Source organism: Chiroxiphia lanceolata, chromosome 3 (assembly GCF_009829145.1).
Source record: "Chiroxiphia lanceolata isolate bChiLan1 chromosome 3, bChiLan1.pri, whole genome shotgun sequence".
Taxonomy (NCBI): Eukaryota; Metazoa; Chordata; class Aves; order Passeriformes; family Pipridae; genus Chiroxiphia; species Chiroxiphia lanceolata.
The window spans coordinates 9,168,074-9,184,771 of NC_045639.1; the positions used below are offsets into that span (position 1 = coordinate 9,168,074).

Consider the following 16,698-nt stretch of genomic DNA (forward strand, 5'->3'; position numbering starts at 1 on the left):
GAAATTCCTACAAGGAGCCACCTAATAACCCTTGCAGGAATCATTCATCTAGTACAGTACAGGGCTCAAGAGACACAAGGCAGCTGTGGTTTTTTTACAGCCATATGTTGAGCATTTGGAACACACACTGATTATTGCAAGTTTGTACATGGATAAGAAAAATGTTCAGTCTCATCCCGAAAAATCTACAGCCTGGGTAGACAAGCCCTCTGCTGCTAAAATGTCCAGTGAGCACAAGTACCTCTTTCAAAGCACATTATTCCTCTGTTGGACTGAGCACACAAGCTAGACCAAAAGTTTGCAGGAGAGTAAAGCACTCTCCTCCTGGGTAGAAGAAATTAGAATTTGAGGATCAAATGGACAAGACAATCATCCACTGCTGGGGCCAGGGAAGGGAAATGCATGCACAGTTTAACTGTAGCACTGCAGTTTTAAAAGGAAAAGAAAGGTCCTAAATGGTACCCAGTCAGCCTTGCTGCTGCTGTCAAGTGTGTTTCATGTTTGCAGTCACACTTTGGTTTTCTACCAGCAGCTTGCAAAGGCTTGAAATGTAAGCAGCTATGACACACTGTTTTTTTCCTGAAGTGTTATTTTATCTGGCCAGTTCTTCTTGACTTCTGTGCCTAGCAAAGGTGCTGGTAGAAAGGTTACACACTATGCATCCACAGGAACCTTTCCACTAAGTGAACCCATATAACCCATGATGTATCCATGGACATTTGTGAGGGGACAACAGCAGTGGTGGTTCTTGTCTCTGGACACTGCTGACATGCTTACAGAGGGAGTAGTGGTTGGCTCCATATAGCTAAATCTTTCTGTCATTACTACCTTTTATTCCTCAGGAGATGACCAAGGCAGCTTCTGTATGTACTCCAGAGAGCATGGACAGTGAAGACATGCTTTTCATGCTGTATACCTCAGGCAGCACTGGGAAACCCAAAGGAATCGTTCACACCCAGGCTGGATACCTGCTGTACGCTGCTCTCACGCACAAGGTAACTCAGATGCGTCCTCTGGGAAAAGTTCACTTACCTTCCAACTGTGCTAACGAGAGAGACTTGGATTGTTGAGGAGTGGTGTGTTCTCTGTTTGCTGCCCAATTGGCTTACTGGGTGTAAACAAACTGAAAAATACCTGAAACTGTGTAATTAATCTTCAGGATTTGTTCCTGGGGAATAGGATATTATGCAAACCTGAACCTTAGACTTATGAAAGGAAGGAAATTGCAGTGCTGCTTTTGCATTTAAAATGTGCCAGCGTTGGCTGCCCAGAATTTGCAGCTGAGAAGATCCTGATAAGTATCTTACTGGCATTGGTAATGTGGATATTACTGTAGTATTTTGCAGTGGGGTGCTAGCCTTTTTTATTTCCTAAAACAACCTCTTTGCATAGGACTTGTCTGAAGAACAAAAATTGCATGTCTACTCTAGTGGTTGCACCTCTGCACTGCTTTTCTGGGTGATCTAGGCAAAATGTTTTAACCTCCTTTCTCTTGAAAAAGAAAAGAGTCAAGGCACTTCTTCTTGATGCTTCTGGTCTGAGCTCTGCATATGAAAAGGCAACAGTGAAATGAGGAGAAGACTCTAGGGAAAAATCATCTGACTTTAGTGGTATCACCCTGTTTGTAATCACAGCAGTTCAGGTGGAGGTTTTCTTTCTTTAAGCTGACACAGTTGAATTTTTAGAAGATTTAAATGTTCAAGTGTCAGACTTCTCTGCATATGAAGGGCATTTGTTACATCAGCTTTTTTAAGTGACAGCGTAATCTCCAAGGCATCTCTTTCTTAGTCCCGAAGACAGATCCTGCACTCTGGGGCATTTTCTCCACCTGCAGAGTGCCTGAGAGGAAAAGGCACTTAGAAAAGTAAGCTGAGAACTGGTTATCCTAGGTAGAGGGATCAGCTGACCTGTGTGATCTCTGTGACCTTTGCACACTCACATATGACACTCTTTTCACACACTCATGGGTTTTTCTTTTAGTTCTAATCCATAAAGCTGACTTTGCTGTGTGAGTCAGGATCTCTTCACCATACAGTTGAGGTGTTAGGTTTACAGTGGGAAGTGTTTTCCATAACCAAGACGAGATAATAAGATCTTCAAGATCTTTATCTTGAATTTGATGAGCTGGGAGAGGGTAGCATCTGGAAAGCAATGCACTGATATAGAGAAGCTGAGCAGCTAAGAATATTTCTCAGAAGATGTTTTATGGGCACCTGTCAGTTCCTCCAGCTCTCTCATGGAAATCTGTTGATATTGGTGAGGGGTCTGAGACCCTGAAGTCTGCAGTTTCCCTGAGACTCAGAGTCAGCTCTCCAACGTGCACTGCCTGGATTAGGCAAGCTTAGGTATCCAGGGCTCTGGGCTTTGGTTATAGCTTTGTTGTTCCAGCTGATCAGCTGCTGGTATAGCATGCTTTATGTATTTTTGAAAAAGTATACAGGAGCCAATAAGTCCTGGTACTGGTCCCTCTGACTTGCTTCTTCACTGTGGATTGGTCTTTGTGCTGCTGTGTCCTGCATGCTTGGTTCCACTTGCCCTGTGCACTCTCTTTCTCCCATTTGGATGTCCAGTCCAGCACCTTATCTTAAAGCTCTTTGCACCTACCAACAGAAAGTCAGCTGGCCTTACATTTATCTTTGCAGTATGTATTTGACTACCAGCAAGGCGATGTTTTTGGCTGTGTGGCTGACATTGGCTGGATCACAGGACATAGCTATGTTGTGTATGGACCACTCTGCAATGGAGCCACTTCTGTCCTCTTTGAAAGCACTCCACTGTACCCTGACCCAGGTGAGGAAGTGATGGGAAAAGGTTTGGCTGGACATGGCAATGTGATAAAGGAGGTTTAGAAACCTATCCAGCATGACCTGCCCACTCAGGAGAGGTAAGCTCCATTTCTTTGGAGCATGTGTCTACAACACTCAGGAACATCTGTGCATCCAGGAGGGGGGGTTGAAATTGTTATTGCTTTTGCTCTATACTCACAGTAGTCACAGCTTCATCTTTGCCTGTTACCCTTTCAGCTGAGCATTTGTAGGGGTATGTCAGTGCTAGATGGATAAAAAGCCTGTTTGCGATTTTCCAGGTCGTTACTGGGAGGTGGTACAAAGGTTGAAAATTAATCAGTTTTATGCAGCACCTACGGCTATACGCTTACTGCTGAATTATGGAGAAGAGTGGGTGAAGAAGTATGACAGATCTTCTTTGAAGACTTTGGGTTCAGGTAAGGGATGTAGAATCTTCATCTGAAAAAGACAAGAGGTTCTAGCTGGTGAAATAAAGGGGCCAGAGAAGTTCAGCTGACCACATGGGATATGGTTAAAAAGATGATAAAGCAGTCTCTGTCTGGCTTTTCAAATATTTTCTCAGCAGAAAAAGCAGCAAACTAACTTTGGGGCCATTGAATCTGTGTGACTGCCTGTTTCCTAGCTTATTTTGCAGGATCACATTCTTTGCTAAAAGATGTATCCAATGGTAAATTACCTCACTTTGAATTTTACTGACATAGCTGGGCCCAGCAGCATTTTTCTGCATTATTTCCTTTACGATTCGGGAGGTTCTTAAACATGACCTACATTGATTAGTAACTTTAAGTGATATTCTTTGCTTGCCTCTTGGTCTTCCTGGAAAAAATTCTCAGTTACATGAGTCCTTTATGCATCCCAGCAAAAATGCTGTAAGCATTCTGCTTGGAGATCGTGCATTCAGTTTGTTGTGCACTAAGAGGGAGAATTAACTGCCTGCAACTTCCTGAGTCTCAGGCCACTTTCTTGTTTTGGTCTAGTGGGAGAGCCCATCAACAAGGAAGCTTGGCAGTGGTTCTACCAGGTGGTGGGAGAAGGGCGCTGCACCCTCGTGGACACGTGGTGGCAGACAGGTAAAAGGCATCCCTGGGGAGCGGGCACCCTGATCATCGGCGGGTTGTTGGTGGTTAGAGAAGCTTTAATACATTGCAGTTTGATCCAACAAGTCTTTCAAAAAAACCCTTCTGGCATTTTGATCAGCTTTTGTTAGTCATTGGGGAGTTTCAGCACATAATAGCAATGTAACAACATATAAAAGCAATAGCAATGTTGAAGTTTTGGTTTTCCTTTCCCCTCTAAACATTCCTTGATATTTCGAATGCTGGAAAATACCAATTGGTGCCAGAAACATAAGGCAGAGATTGAATTTCTGGGCAAAGCTGGCAGTAGTCAGCCCTTACAGGGCTGACGAGCTCCATTTGCCTGGGTTTAGAGTTGTCCTTCTCTTCTGTGTTCCGGGGCTCACCTCTCAACTCCCACGATGGCACTGTCCGCACAGGCGAAGCTCCCATTCTCTCGCTCCTTTCCGCGCCCGGGGCCAGGCCCCAGCGCCCGAGGCCATCCGGGCCCGCGCCGATGCAACGCACGCGTCCCAGGGCCAGGCCCTATTCCAGCTGTACTGACCCTGTTATGGTCTTGTCATGCAAAGGCATTTAAAACACCGTATCTGTGCTTAGGTGTGCTTTGTTTTCCTTCCTGGGAATGGTCAGAGGAGGATAGAAAACTGAGCTGTGTAGTCCAAGGGACCTTGTGCAACTACTCAAGCAGATTGGAAAGGAGTGAGTGGAGGTTTGTTGGCTGCCCGTCAGGTTGCTAGAACACAGTGGCTGTCACCCAGCAGGGCTGCTGAGGAGCACCTTCTCCAGGGAGTGAATTGGTATGCTGTAGTTGCTTTGGCCCTGAACCTTTGATGCCTCAAAAAGGATGCACTTCTGTTTTGGTAACATGCTTGACCCACCTGTGTGCATCAGTTAAGGCTACAACCTGCTGGACAGAGTGACTGGCTGTCATAGATCCCAGCCCAGTTGGACCAGAGCTGGTCTCTGCCTCCTGATCTCACTGGCCAGCAGAGGAGAGAGGCTATGTGCTGTACTCCAGCTTAGTTTGTGTTGCCTGGTGGGGCTCTCCACTTGCTGGAGTCCTGCAGCTCCTTCCCAGCTCCTTCCTCAGTACCCAGTCTTTTCTGGGCACCAGCATTCAGGAGTTGCTAAAGGTGTCTTGCAATATGTCCTTCTCAAATTGTGAGATCCAGTTTGCCATGGAGACAGCAGCACAGCTGCTAGCATTCTGCCTCTGCTGAAAAATAGTCATCCCTACTCTGAAACTCCCATTGAGCAGAATATTCATTCCCTTTCCAGTCAAGCTGCTCCTGATTTCATCCTTATTCCTGCTAGCAGGCTCTCTATCTCAATGTGATGAATTTTCTTCTGGCACACAATAGAGTTCCATTTAATCCAGACAGACTTGCAGCCTCTCTTTTATTTTCAGTTTTGAAATAAAACCACCTCAGAATTCAGAGCAGCAACGTTAACTACTGTGTACTTCAGTTGATGATCTCTTAAATCATCTTGGTCCCTAAATGCTCAGCAGAAGGAAAGATGATTGGCTAGGTCTTTCCTCATCATGTGCTTTCCTCATCACTGCTCTGAAAGAAAACACAATAGAGAAGCAGTTGATTACTGTACATTGATGTAGTTGAGAGGAATCCATTTTTGCCCTAACACTTTTTGGTTTGTTTGTTAACTGGACCATGCAGTGTGCATGCTGTGTCTTGTTTCCTTCAAAGTACAGGGTTAGATCTTGTATTTAACTCTATTTTTCCTGGGGTTTTGGAGCAACAAGTATCAGGTGAGAGGTTAAAAAATATTCACTGGACAGTCTGTTAGTCAGAGTGCTTGGTCTTACCTTGAACTAGGCATAGTTTTTCAGGTAAACATTTACCAGCTCCTGGAAGCATAATGTAATGATGAATATTCATGAAATTGATTTTGTTTGAAAGTAGAATCAATCGTGCTCCACAGTTGATGCTTTTAATAAAAAGGAAGCCAAATTAATCTTGGAAAGATTATGTATGCCATTTGAAGTTAAAATGAGTGTGGGAAGAGATCATGGGAACAGTTTGATGGATGGTAGTTGTGGTCCTGCAGTGTCACCTATCAGATACATCATCAATGTATCATGTTAATTGTGCTGCTGTATGCAGTGTCTTCTACACTGTGATGTTCTCTGAAGCAGCAGTAATAAAACAGAATCAGAGCTGTGTTTGAGTTTTAGGTGTAGTTCTTTACAGTGCAGAAGAGACAGTAGGTGTTTTCACTTTTGTCACTGGTTTTATAAAAAAGTACAGCCATGAACAAAAGCTGGTTTTGAAAGACATCTCTGAATAGGCCCTCAAATCATAGAATCATAGAATCATAAAATAGAATCATAGAATCAGCTGGGTCGGAAGGGGCCTCTGAGATCATCAAGTCCAGCCTTTGATCCACTTCCGCCGTGGTTACTAGACCGCTAAGTGCCACATCCAGTCTCATCTTAAAAACCTCCAGGGATGGAGAATCCACCACCTCCCTGGGCAGCCCATTCCAATGCCTGATTACCCTCTCTGTAAAGAATTTCTTCCTAATGTCTAACCTAAACTTCCCCTGGCACAGCTTGAGACCATGCCCTCTTGTCTTACTGATAGTTGCCTGGGAGAAGAGACCAACCCCCACCTGGCTACAACCTCCTTTCAGGGAGTTGTAGAGAGTGAGGAGGTCTCCCCTGAGCCTTCTCTTCTCCAGGCTGAACACCCCCAGCTCCCTCAGCCTCTCCTCACAGGACTTGTGCTCCAGTCCCTTCACCAACCTTGTTGCTCTTCTCTGGACCTGCTCCAGCACCTCAATATCCTTCCTGAACTGAGGGACCCAAAACTGGACACAGCACTCCAGGTGTGGCCTCACCAGTGCTGAGTACAGGGAAAGAATCTCTTCCCTGGACCTGCTGGCCACACTGTTCCTGATACAGGCCAGGATGCCATTGACCTTCTTGGCCACCTGGGCACACTGCTGGCTCATGTTCAGCTTCCTGTCAATCCAAACTCCCAGGTCCCTTTCTGCCTGGCTGCTCTCCAGCCACTCTGTGCCCAGCCTGTAGCACTGCAGGGGGTTGTTGTGGCCAAAGTGGAGGACCCGGCACTTGGCCTTGTTGAACCTCATCCCATTGGAATCAGACCATCTCTCCAGTTTGTCCAGGTCCCTCTGCAGAGCCCTCCTGCCTCGACACTCCCTCCCAACTTAGCGTCATCCGCAAACTTGCTAATGGTTCATCCAATCCCCTCATCTAAATCATCAATAAAGATATTAAACAGGACTGGGCCCAACACTGATCCCTGCAGGACACCACCAGTGACCGGCTGCCAACTGGATGCAGCCCCGTTCACCACCACTCTCTAGGCCCGGCCCTCCAGCCAGTTCCTAACCCAGCACAGAGTGTCCTTGTCCAAGCCATGGGCTGCCAGCTTTTCCAGGAGTATGCTATGGGAGATGGTGTCAAAGGCTTTGCTGAAGTCCAGGTAGACACATCCACAGCCTTTCCCTCATCCACCAGGCAGGTCACGTGATCATAAAAGGAGATCAGGTTGGTCAGACAGGACCTGCCCTTGCTAAACCCGTGCTGGCTGGGTCTGGTCCCTTGTCCATCATGTAGGTGTTGTGTGATTGCACTTAGGATAATCTGCTCCATAACCTTGCCAGGCACTGAGGTCAGGCTGACAGGCCTGTAGTTTCCCGGGTCATCCTTGCAGCCCTTTTTGTGGATGGGTGTGACATTTGCCAACTTCCTATCATGTGGGACCTCCCCAGTGAGCCAGGACTGTTGGTAAATGATGGAGAGCAGCTTGGCAAGCTCTTCTGTCAGCTCCCCATCACCCTTGGGTGGATCCCACCCAGTCCCATAGACTTGTGGCTCAGCAGGTCACTAACTGTTTCCTCCTGGATTACAGGGGGGCTATTCAGATTCTTATCTTTTTCTACAAGCTCCAGAAGCCAGGTGTCCTGAGGACAACCTGTCTTACTGTTGAAAACTGAGGTAAAGAAGGTGTTAAATACCTCAGCCTTTTCCTCATCTTTGATAACTATATTCCCACCCATGTCCAATAAAGAATGGAGGTTTTCCTTGCCCCTCCTTTTGCTGTTGATGTATTTGTGGAAGGACTTTTTGTTATCCTTCACAGAAATGGCAAGATTAAGTTCAAATTGTGCCTTTGTCTCTCTAATTTCCTTTCTACATGACCTAACTATATTCCTAAACTCTTCATGAGTAGCCAGCCCTTTTTTCCGTAATTGGTAAGCTCTCTTTTTTACCCTAATTTCTTTCAAAATCTCCCTGTTCAACCAGATCAGTCATCTTCCCTGCCGGCTTGCCTTTCAGCAGACTGGGACAGCCTGCTCCTGTGCTTTCAAGACTTCCTTCTTGAAACATGTCCATCTCTCCTGGACCCCTTTGTTTTGAAGAGTTGTTTCCCAGGGTACACTCTGAACCAGTCTTCTGAACAGGCCAAAATCTGCCCTCCGGAAGTCCAGCGTGGAGGTTTTATTGATGGCCCTCTTTGCATCCCTGAGTACTGAAAACTCTATAACTTCATGGTCACTGTGCCCCAGATGGCCTCTGACCACCACATCTCCCACCAGCCCCTCTCTGTTTGAGAACAGAAGGTCTAGCGGGGCCCCACCCCTGGTAGGCTCATTTACCAACCAGAGCAGGAAATTATCTTCCATATACTCTAGGAATATCCTAGACTGCCTCTTCTCCACTGTGTGAAGTTCCCAGCAGACATCTGGCAGGTTAAAGTCACCCACAAGAACAAGGGATGGCAATTTTGAGACATCTGCCAGCTTCTTAGAGAATAATTCCTCACCCTCATCATCCTGGTTGGGTGGTCTGTTACAGACTCCCACCAGGATGTCAGCTTTGTTGGCCTTTCCCCTGAGTCTGATCCACAAGCATTCAACCTTATTGTTACTGACTTCAAGTTCTACAGAGTCAAGAGACTCTCTGTCATACAGAGCCAAGCTTTTGTTGTTGGCATGATCTTACAGCAGTTTAGACTGGGCTGGTGCTTCTGAAACTCCCAAGTGGTCAGTCCAGTCTATCTGTGGTGACAGACAGCGCATGCTCCACTCTGCTACCAGATGGGATTTATCAATGGTCTGTTTGAATGCACCCCATCTCCTGCTCAGACTCTGCTGGCCTTGCCTAAAGTCCAGGTGGATTGGCACTGTGTTCACAGTGTGGGCACAGGTGATGTGGAAGCATGGCATTTCTCTACCAGCTCTGCCTCTGAAGAGACAGGCTTCATAAGAGCAGGGTAGAGCCTAGAAGCCTTGATAGCTGTCATATGTCAGTGGCTAAAACTAGTACTTTTAGAACAATTTAAAATAGGTCTTCACCTTGCAAATAATTTTTAAAGCACTCTTGCTACCTTACAGATCCCTTTGGAACGTGACTTTATGTGCAGCTGGCTGCAGGATGTGTAGAATATGGCAAACCCCATGTTGAAGCATAGCTTGAAGTGTTGTATTCAGGATCAGTACTAGCTTAGGAAGAGCAACCTTCAGTTTAATCAAGGTTCCTGTTCTGATGTAGTTTTTTTCTGTACAAACAGAGAACAGCAGGTGTCTGCCGTGCTTTTTCCTGAAAAAATACAAGTGCCTCTTTTCAAAATAAACAGAAACATGAAGTGGATGCATGCCTCTCAGTGAAATGGGGAATAATTCTATGCGTAAGCCATATGTGAAACTATTTGCTGCATGTCTAAAGTTTAGAGACCCTCAGAAAACCTTCCTCATAGCTACATCAGGGCAGCTGGATCCAAGTTTGGGGTCAAATTCAGCCTTTCCAACCCCTAGTTTCAATTTTCACAACCTCAGCAAAGCTGGTAGAGGAATGCATTCTTCATGTGGCAGAACATACCTTTATTTATTGAGCTGTATTTTTAAAAGCCTTCTGTGGTTTTGTTTCTCTCTTGTGTTTCTGAATTAGTTTTAGAATAGAAAAGATCTCATTAAGGTTGGGATTTGATTTAATGTTCATCCCAGCAGGAATGAAAAAGGATGATTGAAAGGTTCAATTTTGACTAGAAGATAAGCTCAACTTACGTGTAAGGGATGGGTTAATCTCCTACTCTATAATAATAGTAATTCAGACTTCTGAAATGCTTTTCGTGCTAACCTTAGACAGCTGTAGAAGCACCAATGGGAGATAAATCCCCTGACATGCTTATGCTTTCCCTGTAAAATCACTTCTGGTGTAGGAAATGGGGCTGGGTGAGTTACAGCTCACTGCAGGGTTGTGCTGCTTTCAGATTGCTGTGCTTCTTGGTGTTGCATAATTCCTTCCAAGTGGCTTTTTCTTGTGAACTGGCTTCTCTGTTTGCTTCTCGACCTAAGAAGAGCTGGAATTTGCTTTCATCCAGCATTGAACGGACTATATATATTTGGTTCATTTGTATATCATTGGTCTTCCAGAAACTGGTGGCATCTGCATTGCCCCACGGCCTTCAGAGGAGAAAGCTGAGATCGTTCCAGCTATGGCTATGAGACCTTTCTTTGGGATTGTGCCTGTGCTGATGGATGAGAATGTGAGTTGAAGCTGTGCTGGGTGCCCAAAAGAGAAGCTGGTATGTGTTTCTGCCTTAATCACCTTTCAGATGGCAAAGGAACAGGATCCAGAAGGATGCTTGTTTCTCCATTAAAATGGTAGAATAGATGAGCAATTTATAGAGAGAGAGCATACAGATTTGCCCTTACAGATTTGTCCATACAGATTTGGCAGCTGGGCATTGCAAGATCTCAGCAAATGTGTAGAAGAGTTGTTTACATTTTCAGCGCCACTTTTATGGTCTTGCACTACTTCCATTTAAGAACTGCTGCCTCCATTTATGAGAGAAATCAGAAGACTCACAGCTCCTGGGAACCATGGAGCTGAACAGTTGGAGCAGTGCATGCAACATCCAGTGACGTGGCAAGACTGGAACAGCCAACGGGACCACTGGAGTTTTCCAAAGGAAATGCAAGGCATGAGGCCCTGCATGTCTGTGAGAAAACTGGTGCTAGTCTGTGAAGCTGTGTGGATGATCCCCATCTGCACACCAGAGCTCTGTTAAATAGTAAAGCATGTGTTTTCTTCCACATACAGTTTGGTAAGGGAACATGGCAATTACCAAAAGTGAAAGTGGAAGGCAGAGGTCCAGGTATTTCTCAGCTAGCCTCATCCCAGGCATCCTCTGGCTGCTTGGCACATCTTTGCTGGAATTGCCCTGTGGAAAATCACAAGACTAACTTTTCTTTTAGTCTTATCTGTTGTGCTGCTGGCCTCAAGGGGTAGGAAGGCACGATACAGACAGTGCAATGCATAATAGCTCCATGAGTGGATTAATTTTCTCCATCTGTGGCCTTACACTGGCAGTCTGCATTGAGCAACAGGGTGACTCTTGCCAGATCAATGACACAGAAGCCTTTACTGTTCCTATTTTGTTCACCTGATCATCCTTTCTGTGCTCAAACCTGCAGGGAAAGGTTATAGAGGGCAATGACGTGTCCGGTGCGCTCTGCATTGCCCAGCCGTGGCCTGGCATGGCGAGAACAATCTATGGAGATCACCAGCGATTTGTTGATGTCTATTTCAGAGCCTACCCAGGTAAGGAAACTACCAAGGGAGAAGGCAGTTTGCACTGCAGTATAAGCACACTGAATATTTTCAGCAGTACTTTCTCATATTTCTGTACTATCCAGATCATGGTGGCTTGTGTCACATGTTGCAAGCATGCACTGATGATTTTAGGTAGTGTTGACCTTTATAGCTGTCAAAAGGGCATGTATTTTTTAGAAAACTTTAATGCCCAAGCTTCAAAGTCCAAGTACTTTTCTTTGGAGCTTTGTGTCCCACTTGGAAATAGGCATATTTAATGGGAAAATACCTCCTGCATCACAATCTCACACCTGCTGTCACAGGCTGCATTTTTGAAATGTGGTCAAGTTGCATCTGGAAGTAATTAGAAGTGGCAGGGAAACTTTTTTTTTAGGAGATTGAACAAGAAAGACCACTGTCTTCACTCAGGAGAACTACTGAAAGGGATTCAAAAGGGGTAGGCAATAACTAGAGAGACAATCCTGAAAATTGTACAAAATGGGTTGGATAATAAGAATGGGAAATTGGTACAAGAAATTGAATGATCCCATAGTCCCATATTGCTCAATACATATTTGCATCTGATGTCTTGTTGATATTTAGTAGACAGTTGTTTAATTGATCTGGAAGGGCAGATGACATGACTGAAAATCCATGAATTGGCCAGTAACACATCTTGCAAAAATCACCTTCAGATTTCACAGCACTACTTGCTGCTGCTCAGATGTGTCACTGGAACAATTCTTATGCAGACATAGCTTTGGTGAAAAGCCGACACAATCCAGATGTGTCCTCAGTGACACTGGAGTTTCCAGGAAATGCTGGGTCTTTTTCAGTTTCTGTCAAATGTTTTAGACCCTCTGAACACCAGGTTTATCATGGGGTGGGTTTGGGTTTTATTTTTAGCTAATCTAATAACAGTGTTTATTCTACGCTTATATGCTGGAGAGGGACTCTTATCTGGAATGTGAATCTTTGTTAGCCAGGAGGAAAAATGGCTTTTCATCCATCCCAGTGTAAATGATTAAAAAAACTGGCAGTTTCCCATGCACAAAACGTAATAGAACTGCTCCCTTTCAGCTGAGCAACTGTAGTTTTCTATGAGTCCTGAAGTGTAGCTAGCAGCAGACCTGAGTTTGACAAATAACGTGTGGCATGATGGCAAATGGCATTAGAAGTGGTTTTAACTTAGTGCTGTATGCACCAGGCCTGAGCACGCACTTGCTGTGCAGCTGTAGGCATATAAAGCCTAGGGAGATCAGAGAGCCTCCCTTGGTTCTGTAAATCCAACTATGCATCACTGTGTTGTGTTGCTGGACTTGGTTTTACTATCAGCCACGTGTTGCTGCTGATTGCCTACAGTGATTTAGTCCATCTTGGCAGAGATCTGAGATCCACTGTCTTGGTGCTATTCAGGTGCTTATAGGAGCCAGCACAGCCCAGGTACAGCAGACTAAGGTCAGGGATGGCAGATGGAAGTGGGAAATGGTGTGAAGCAGGTCACACTGCTGTAAGCTTAGGAGGGCCTGTGAGCTGCCCGATCCAACCTGCCCTACTTGCTATCCTAGAGCATAGTCTGTTCTGCACCAGAGCCCAAAATAATAGGCTGACTACCTGTGTGTCTTTGCTGTAGGTTACTACTTCACAGGGGATGGTGCTTACAGGACCAAGCAAGGCTATTACCAGATAACAGGGCGCATGGATGATGTCATTAACATCAGTGGGCACAGGCTTGGAACAGCAGAGATAGAAGATGCAATGGTAAGTTCCAAGCAGGTAGAGGTCCCTTGACAGGGCATATCTGTGGGGTACAGTGACCCTTTCAAAGCAGCTTTGTGAATTTAAACAAATTCAAGGTCTCTTGCCTTCAAACCCCTGCCCCTGCATATACACAGCTTGATGCACAAAGCATAGCAAGTGTGCAAGACAAACAGCTCCCTTTTATTTAGGGGACAACAAATGAGCAAGTGAGAGAGGAGTCACACTGTGAGCAGTCCCTGCAGTCGAACTGTCAGGACTGTGTTTCCTCTCAGTGGTGTTGTACTGTTGCAGTTGTTTTGGATGCTGATGGACCCTCCAGAAATCTCTCTCCCATTTGTTCCTTCTCCTCTGCTAACAGCTGACCTCTCCTTCCCAAACCTGTGGTTCTTGCTCATCCAAATTAGCTGAATATGCCTGAGAATTCAGAAGTGTTAAACATAAAGCAGCCTTGATTTATGTCAGCTGCAAAACTTACCTGTCATTTTGAGAGAAAATAATATTAGCTCAGAAAATTGAAAACAAAAAGTCCTCAGAGCATTTATCTTTAAAGCTTGACCTGAATATTTATTTCTATATTATGTGCATTGCCTGCAAATGTCACTTAAATGTAACATCTGATAAACCTGAGCTGTGTTTGCATGGAACACCAGATTCTACTTTCTCCTACTCCAAAAGTAATTCTTTTGTCTGTGTGGGTTTCTGATCACAGCTATAGGATCCAGTTCCTCTCACAATGTATGGATGTGTATGCATGTGTATATGCAAATATATTTGTATGCTTAGATTGCTGTATGATGTTTCCTTTCATATTTTAATCTAATTTAAGATAATATAATCCATTCTTTGATGTGAGATTCAGATATGTGATTTCTTCTGGTCTCTGCACCCAAACAGTCGTCTTACTGTAGAAGAACGTTAACTTGAACTCTAAAGTGCAACAGAAGAAATCATTGCAGTGTAGCATAAGAATAAAAATGCAATTGCAAAGCAACCTTCTCTCTTCTGGGAGGATGAAGCAGTCTGATTTCTGCCTTGTGATAGACTTTGGGCACTTATAAACACCAGTAAAATGTGGACTTTGATGTTGGCAGCTTCAGTTTTGCTCTGCTGTCCACAGTTTCCTGTAGCACTGAGCATTGCAGAAACTGGTTTTGCTTGTGATTTGGCTGTGGATAGTCACCGCCTGGGACCAGAGTCACACACGAAGAAGGAGAAAGCAGATTTCCAGCTGTTGCAAATTCAGTTTGATGTGCAGTGGCCTTAGCAGTGGATGTAAGAGTACTTAACTGTGTGTATAAAAGCTGGGCTAGTACAGGGCTGCTCCCTGATACGTGGCCATGGCTATGCAGTAGAAAGTCAGCATCCAGTTTTCCTGTTGTGCTTTCAGCAGGATCTGTCAAGGGGAGAGCAAGATATGGCAAGACGTTTTATTCGTACAGCTACTGGAGCAAATTCTGTAGGACTTTATGATCTGTGTATTTTTTTTTCACTTTTTGTGAAGGCTGATCACCCTGAGGTCCCTGAGACAGCTGTGATTGGGTATCCACATAAGATCAAAGGAGAAGGTATGTGAAAAGCAGTGTCCTGAAACAACATCTGCATACGCTTCCCTTAAATTCTAACCTAAGTGTATGTTAGGAGATGCTTAGGGAATGGGAGGGCAGTTATCCTTAGCCTGACTTGTATTTCAGCCCCAAGAGGCAAAGACAGCCATGAAAAATTTCCTAAACTGGGTGCAGATGTCATTCCCTAAACTGTTTGAGCACATAGTGTTTATGTATATGGTAGAGCTTCCTTTTAAAGGACTGTGCTTAGAGATGTCCTTTGAACAGAATGGGAAATAGCTGATTTGTGTTGGCCAGCTCTTGATCACAATGATACTTTTGTTGACTTGTCATTGTCACTGAGATCAGTCTGATCCAGAGATGCCAAGAAAAGGCTGGGCCATCATTTGAGGGTTGGGGTCTGACTCACTTTTGTAAACAGGATCTGTGGTTTTCTTGTCAGTCCCTACTTTGTGCATAGGAATGATTTGAAACCTGCCTTGGCATTCAAACGAGCATCTCTGGTCTTGCCAGCCAGTATCTAATGTGAGGTTTGTGACTTCTGCTCATTTGTCTTCCAGGTGCCTTTGCTTTCGTAGTGCTAAAGGAGCAGGTGGCTCATGTAGACCGTGTCAAAGAAGAGCTCAAAACCATAGTGGCTTCCAAGATAGCAAAATATGCTGTGCCTGACCACATTCTGGTGAGTGGGAGACTGAAACTGGTACGAGGAACAGGAATGGTCACACTGAGCAAGCCTTACCTTCCTGCCTGCAGTGCCGCTGCAGTTCTCTGGCAGGACAAAGAAGCAGGAAAACAGAACTAGCTGGAGGGATCCTAGGGAGGGGAGGGCAGGTGCAGTGGTCTGGCTGTGCTGCTTTCTCCATACCCGAGTATTGGCAGTGACCCAGCAGTGGCTAGGATTTCACAGCTGCTTCAGCCTGAGAGCAGCTTCTCAGTGGGGTTGGTAAAGAGTGTGTGTTAGAGCTTCCCTTGTTAGAGCACTCCTTGAGTGCTGAACAACCCCTTAAATGGTATGCACAGTGTTGAGAGCACTATGCTTGGGGAGCTCTTGCAGAGGGAAACTCCAGGGCTACCATGTGTTTCAGTATGCGCTTGATGTCCCTGTTCACCGTGCAGCAGTGTTGCTGCTCTGTACAGCTCACTCCCTCAGCTGAAGCAATGCAGCACTACTCTCTGTGGCCCTGTGCAATGAACCAAATGCCACAACCTTCAGTGTCACTGAGAGGCAGTGACACTTCTCACTGCCCAGCTAGTTTGCATTGATAATTAGCATCAGCCTCAGATCTCAAAGCACTGGCTGTTTTCTGTTGGATAACAGGAAGCTGTTCAGCCTGGCACTGGAAGCACTGATAAGCTCCAGGCTCAATTTCAAGCCTCCTCATCTCTCACCACCTCCCTTTGTGTGGTAGGGAAGAGTTTACAAAGCTGCCTCTTAGCTGTCCCCCAAGGCCCACCTGCATCCATTCTGCTTGGAGGCAGTGACACCACTTCTTTGAGGGGTTCTGCTTTAGCCACATGCTTGTAAGGTGGACACCAAGGCACAGGAAAGAATATAACAGGAGCAGGCAAGGATGGCTCATTGGGTATAGTCCAAGGTACCCTCAGTGGATTGGAGAAGCTTCCAGAACTTGCAGGTTTGCAGGTTTCCCTGTGTTTAGGGGTAGTCCTGCAGAGAAGTCCTGTAACTCTCACCTTGCATGTTAGTTAATGCTTTAGAGTTTTGTGACCTACTGGCCTGATCACATAGTAAAATATGAGACCTGCTAGTGTCTCTGTTCAGTGCCTGAAAACTCTTCACTAGGTTCAGATTTATGCTAAAGCCTTTGAATCTGCTACTAAGTCTGTTGCACGAGGCGTAGCCAAGGCATTTAACATTGTTCTGATTATGAAGGAAGGTGTGTAGG

At 45.2% G+C, this 16,698-nt stretch overlaps 1 protein-coding gene across 3 annotated transcripts in view; it reads left to right on the top strand.

Annotated features, from left to right (window-relative positions):
- The window catches only part of ACSS1 (acyl-CoA synthetase short chain family member 1), a 33,081-nt gene that overhangs the window by 14,261 nt on the left and 2,122 nt on the right, over window positions 1–16,698 (top strand). For all 3 annotated transcript variants that reach the window (XM_032682807.1, XM_032682806.1, XM_032682808.1), the window contains 9 exons: window positions 843–995; window positions 2,643–2,790; window positions 3,086–3,223; window positions 3,785–3,877; window positions 10,307–10,419; window positions 11,351–11,477; window positions 13,102–13,229; window positions 14,731–14,794; window positions 15,355–15,473. In XM_032682807.1, coding sequence (XP_032538698.1) covers window positions 843–995; window positions 2,643–2,790; window positions 3,086–3,223; window positions 3,785–3,877; window positions 10,307–10,419; window positions 11,351–11,477; window positions 13,102–13,229; window positions 14,731–14,794; window positions 15,355–15,473 — 1,083 coding nt within the window. The remainder of the gene's footprint in view (window positions 1–842; window positions 996–2,642; window positions 2,791–3,085; window positions 3,224–3,784; window positions 3,878–10,306; window positions 10,420–11,350; window positions 11,478–13,101; window positions 13,230–14,730; window positions 14,795–15,354; window positions 15,474–16,698) is intronic.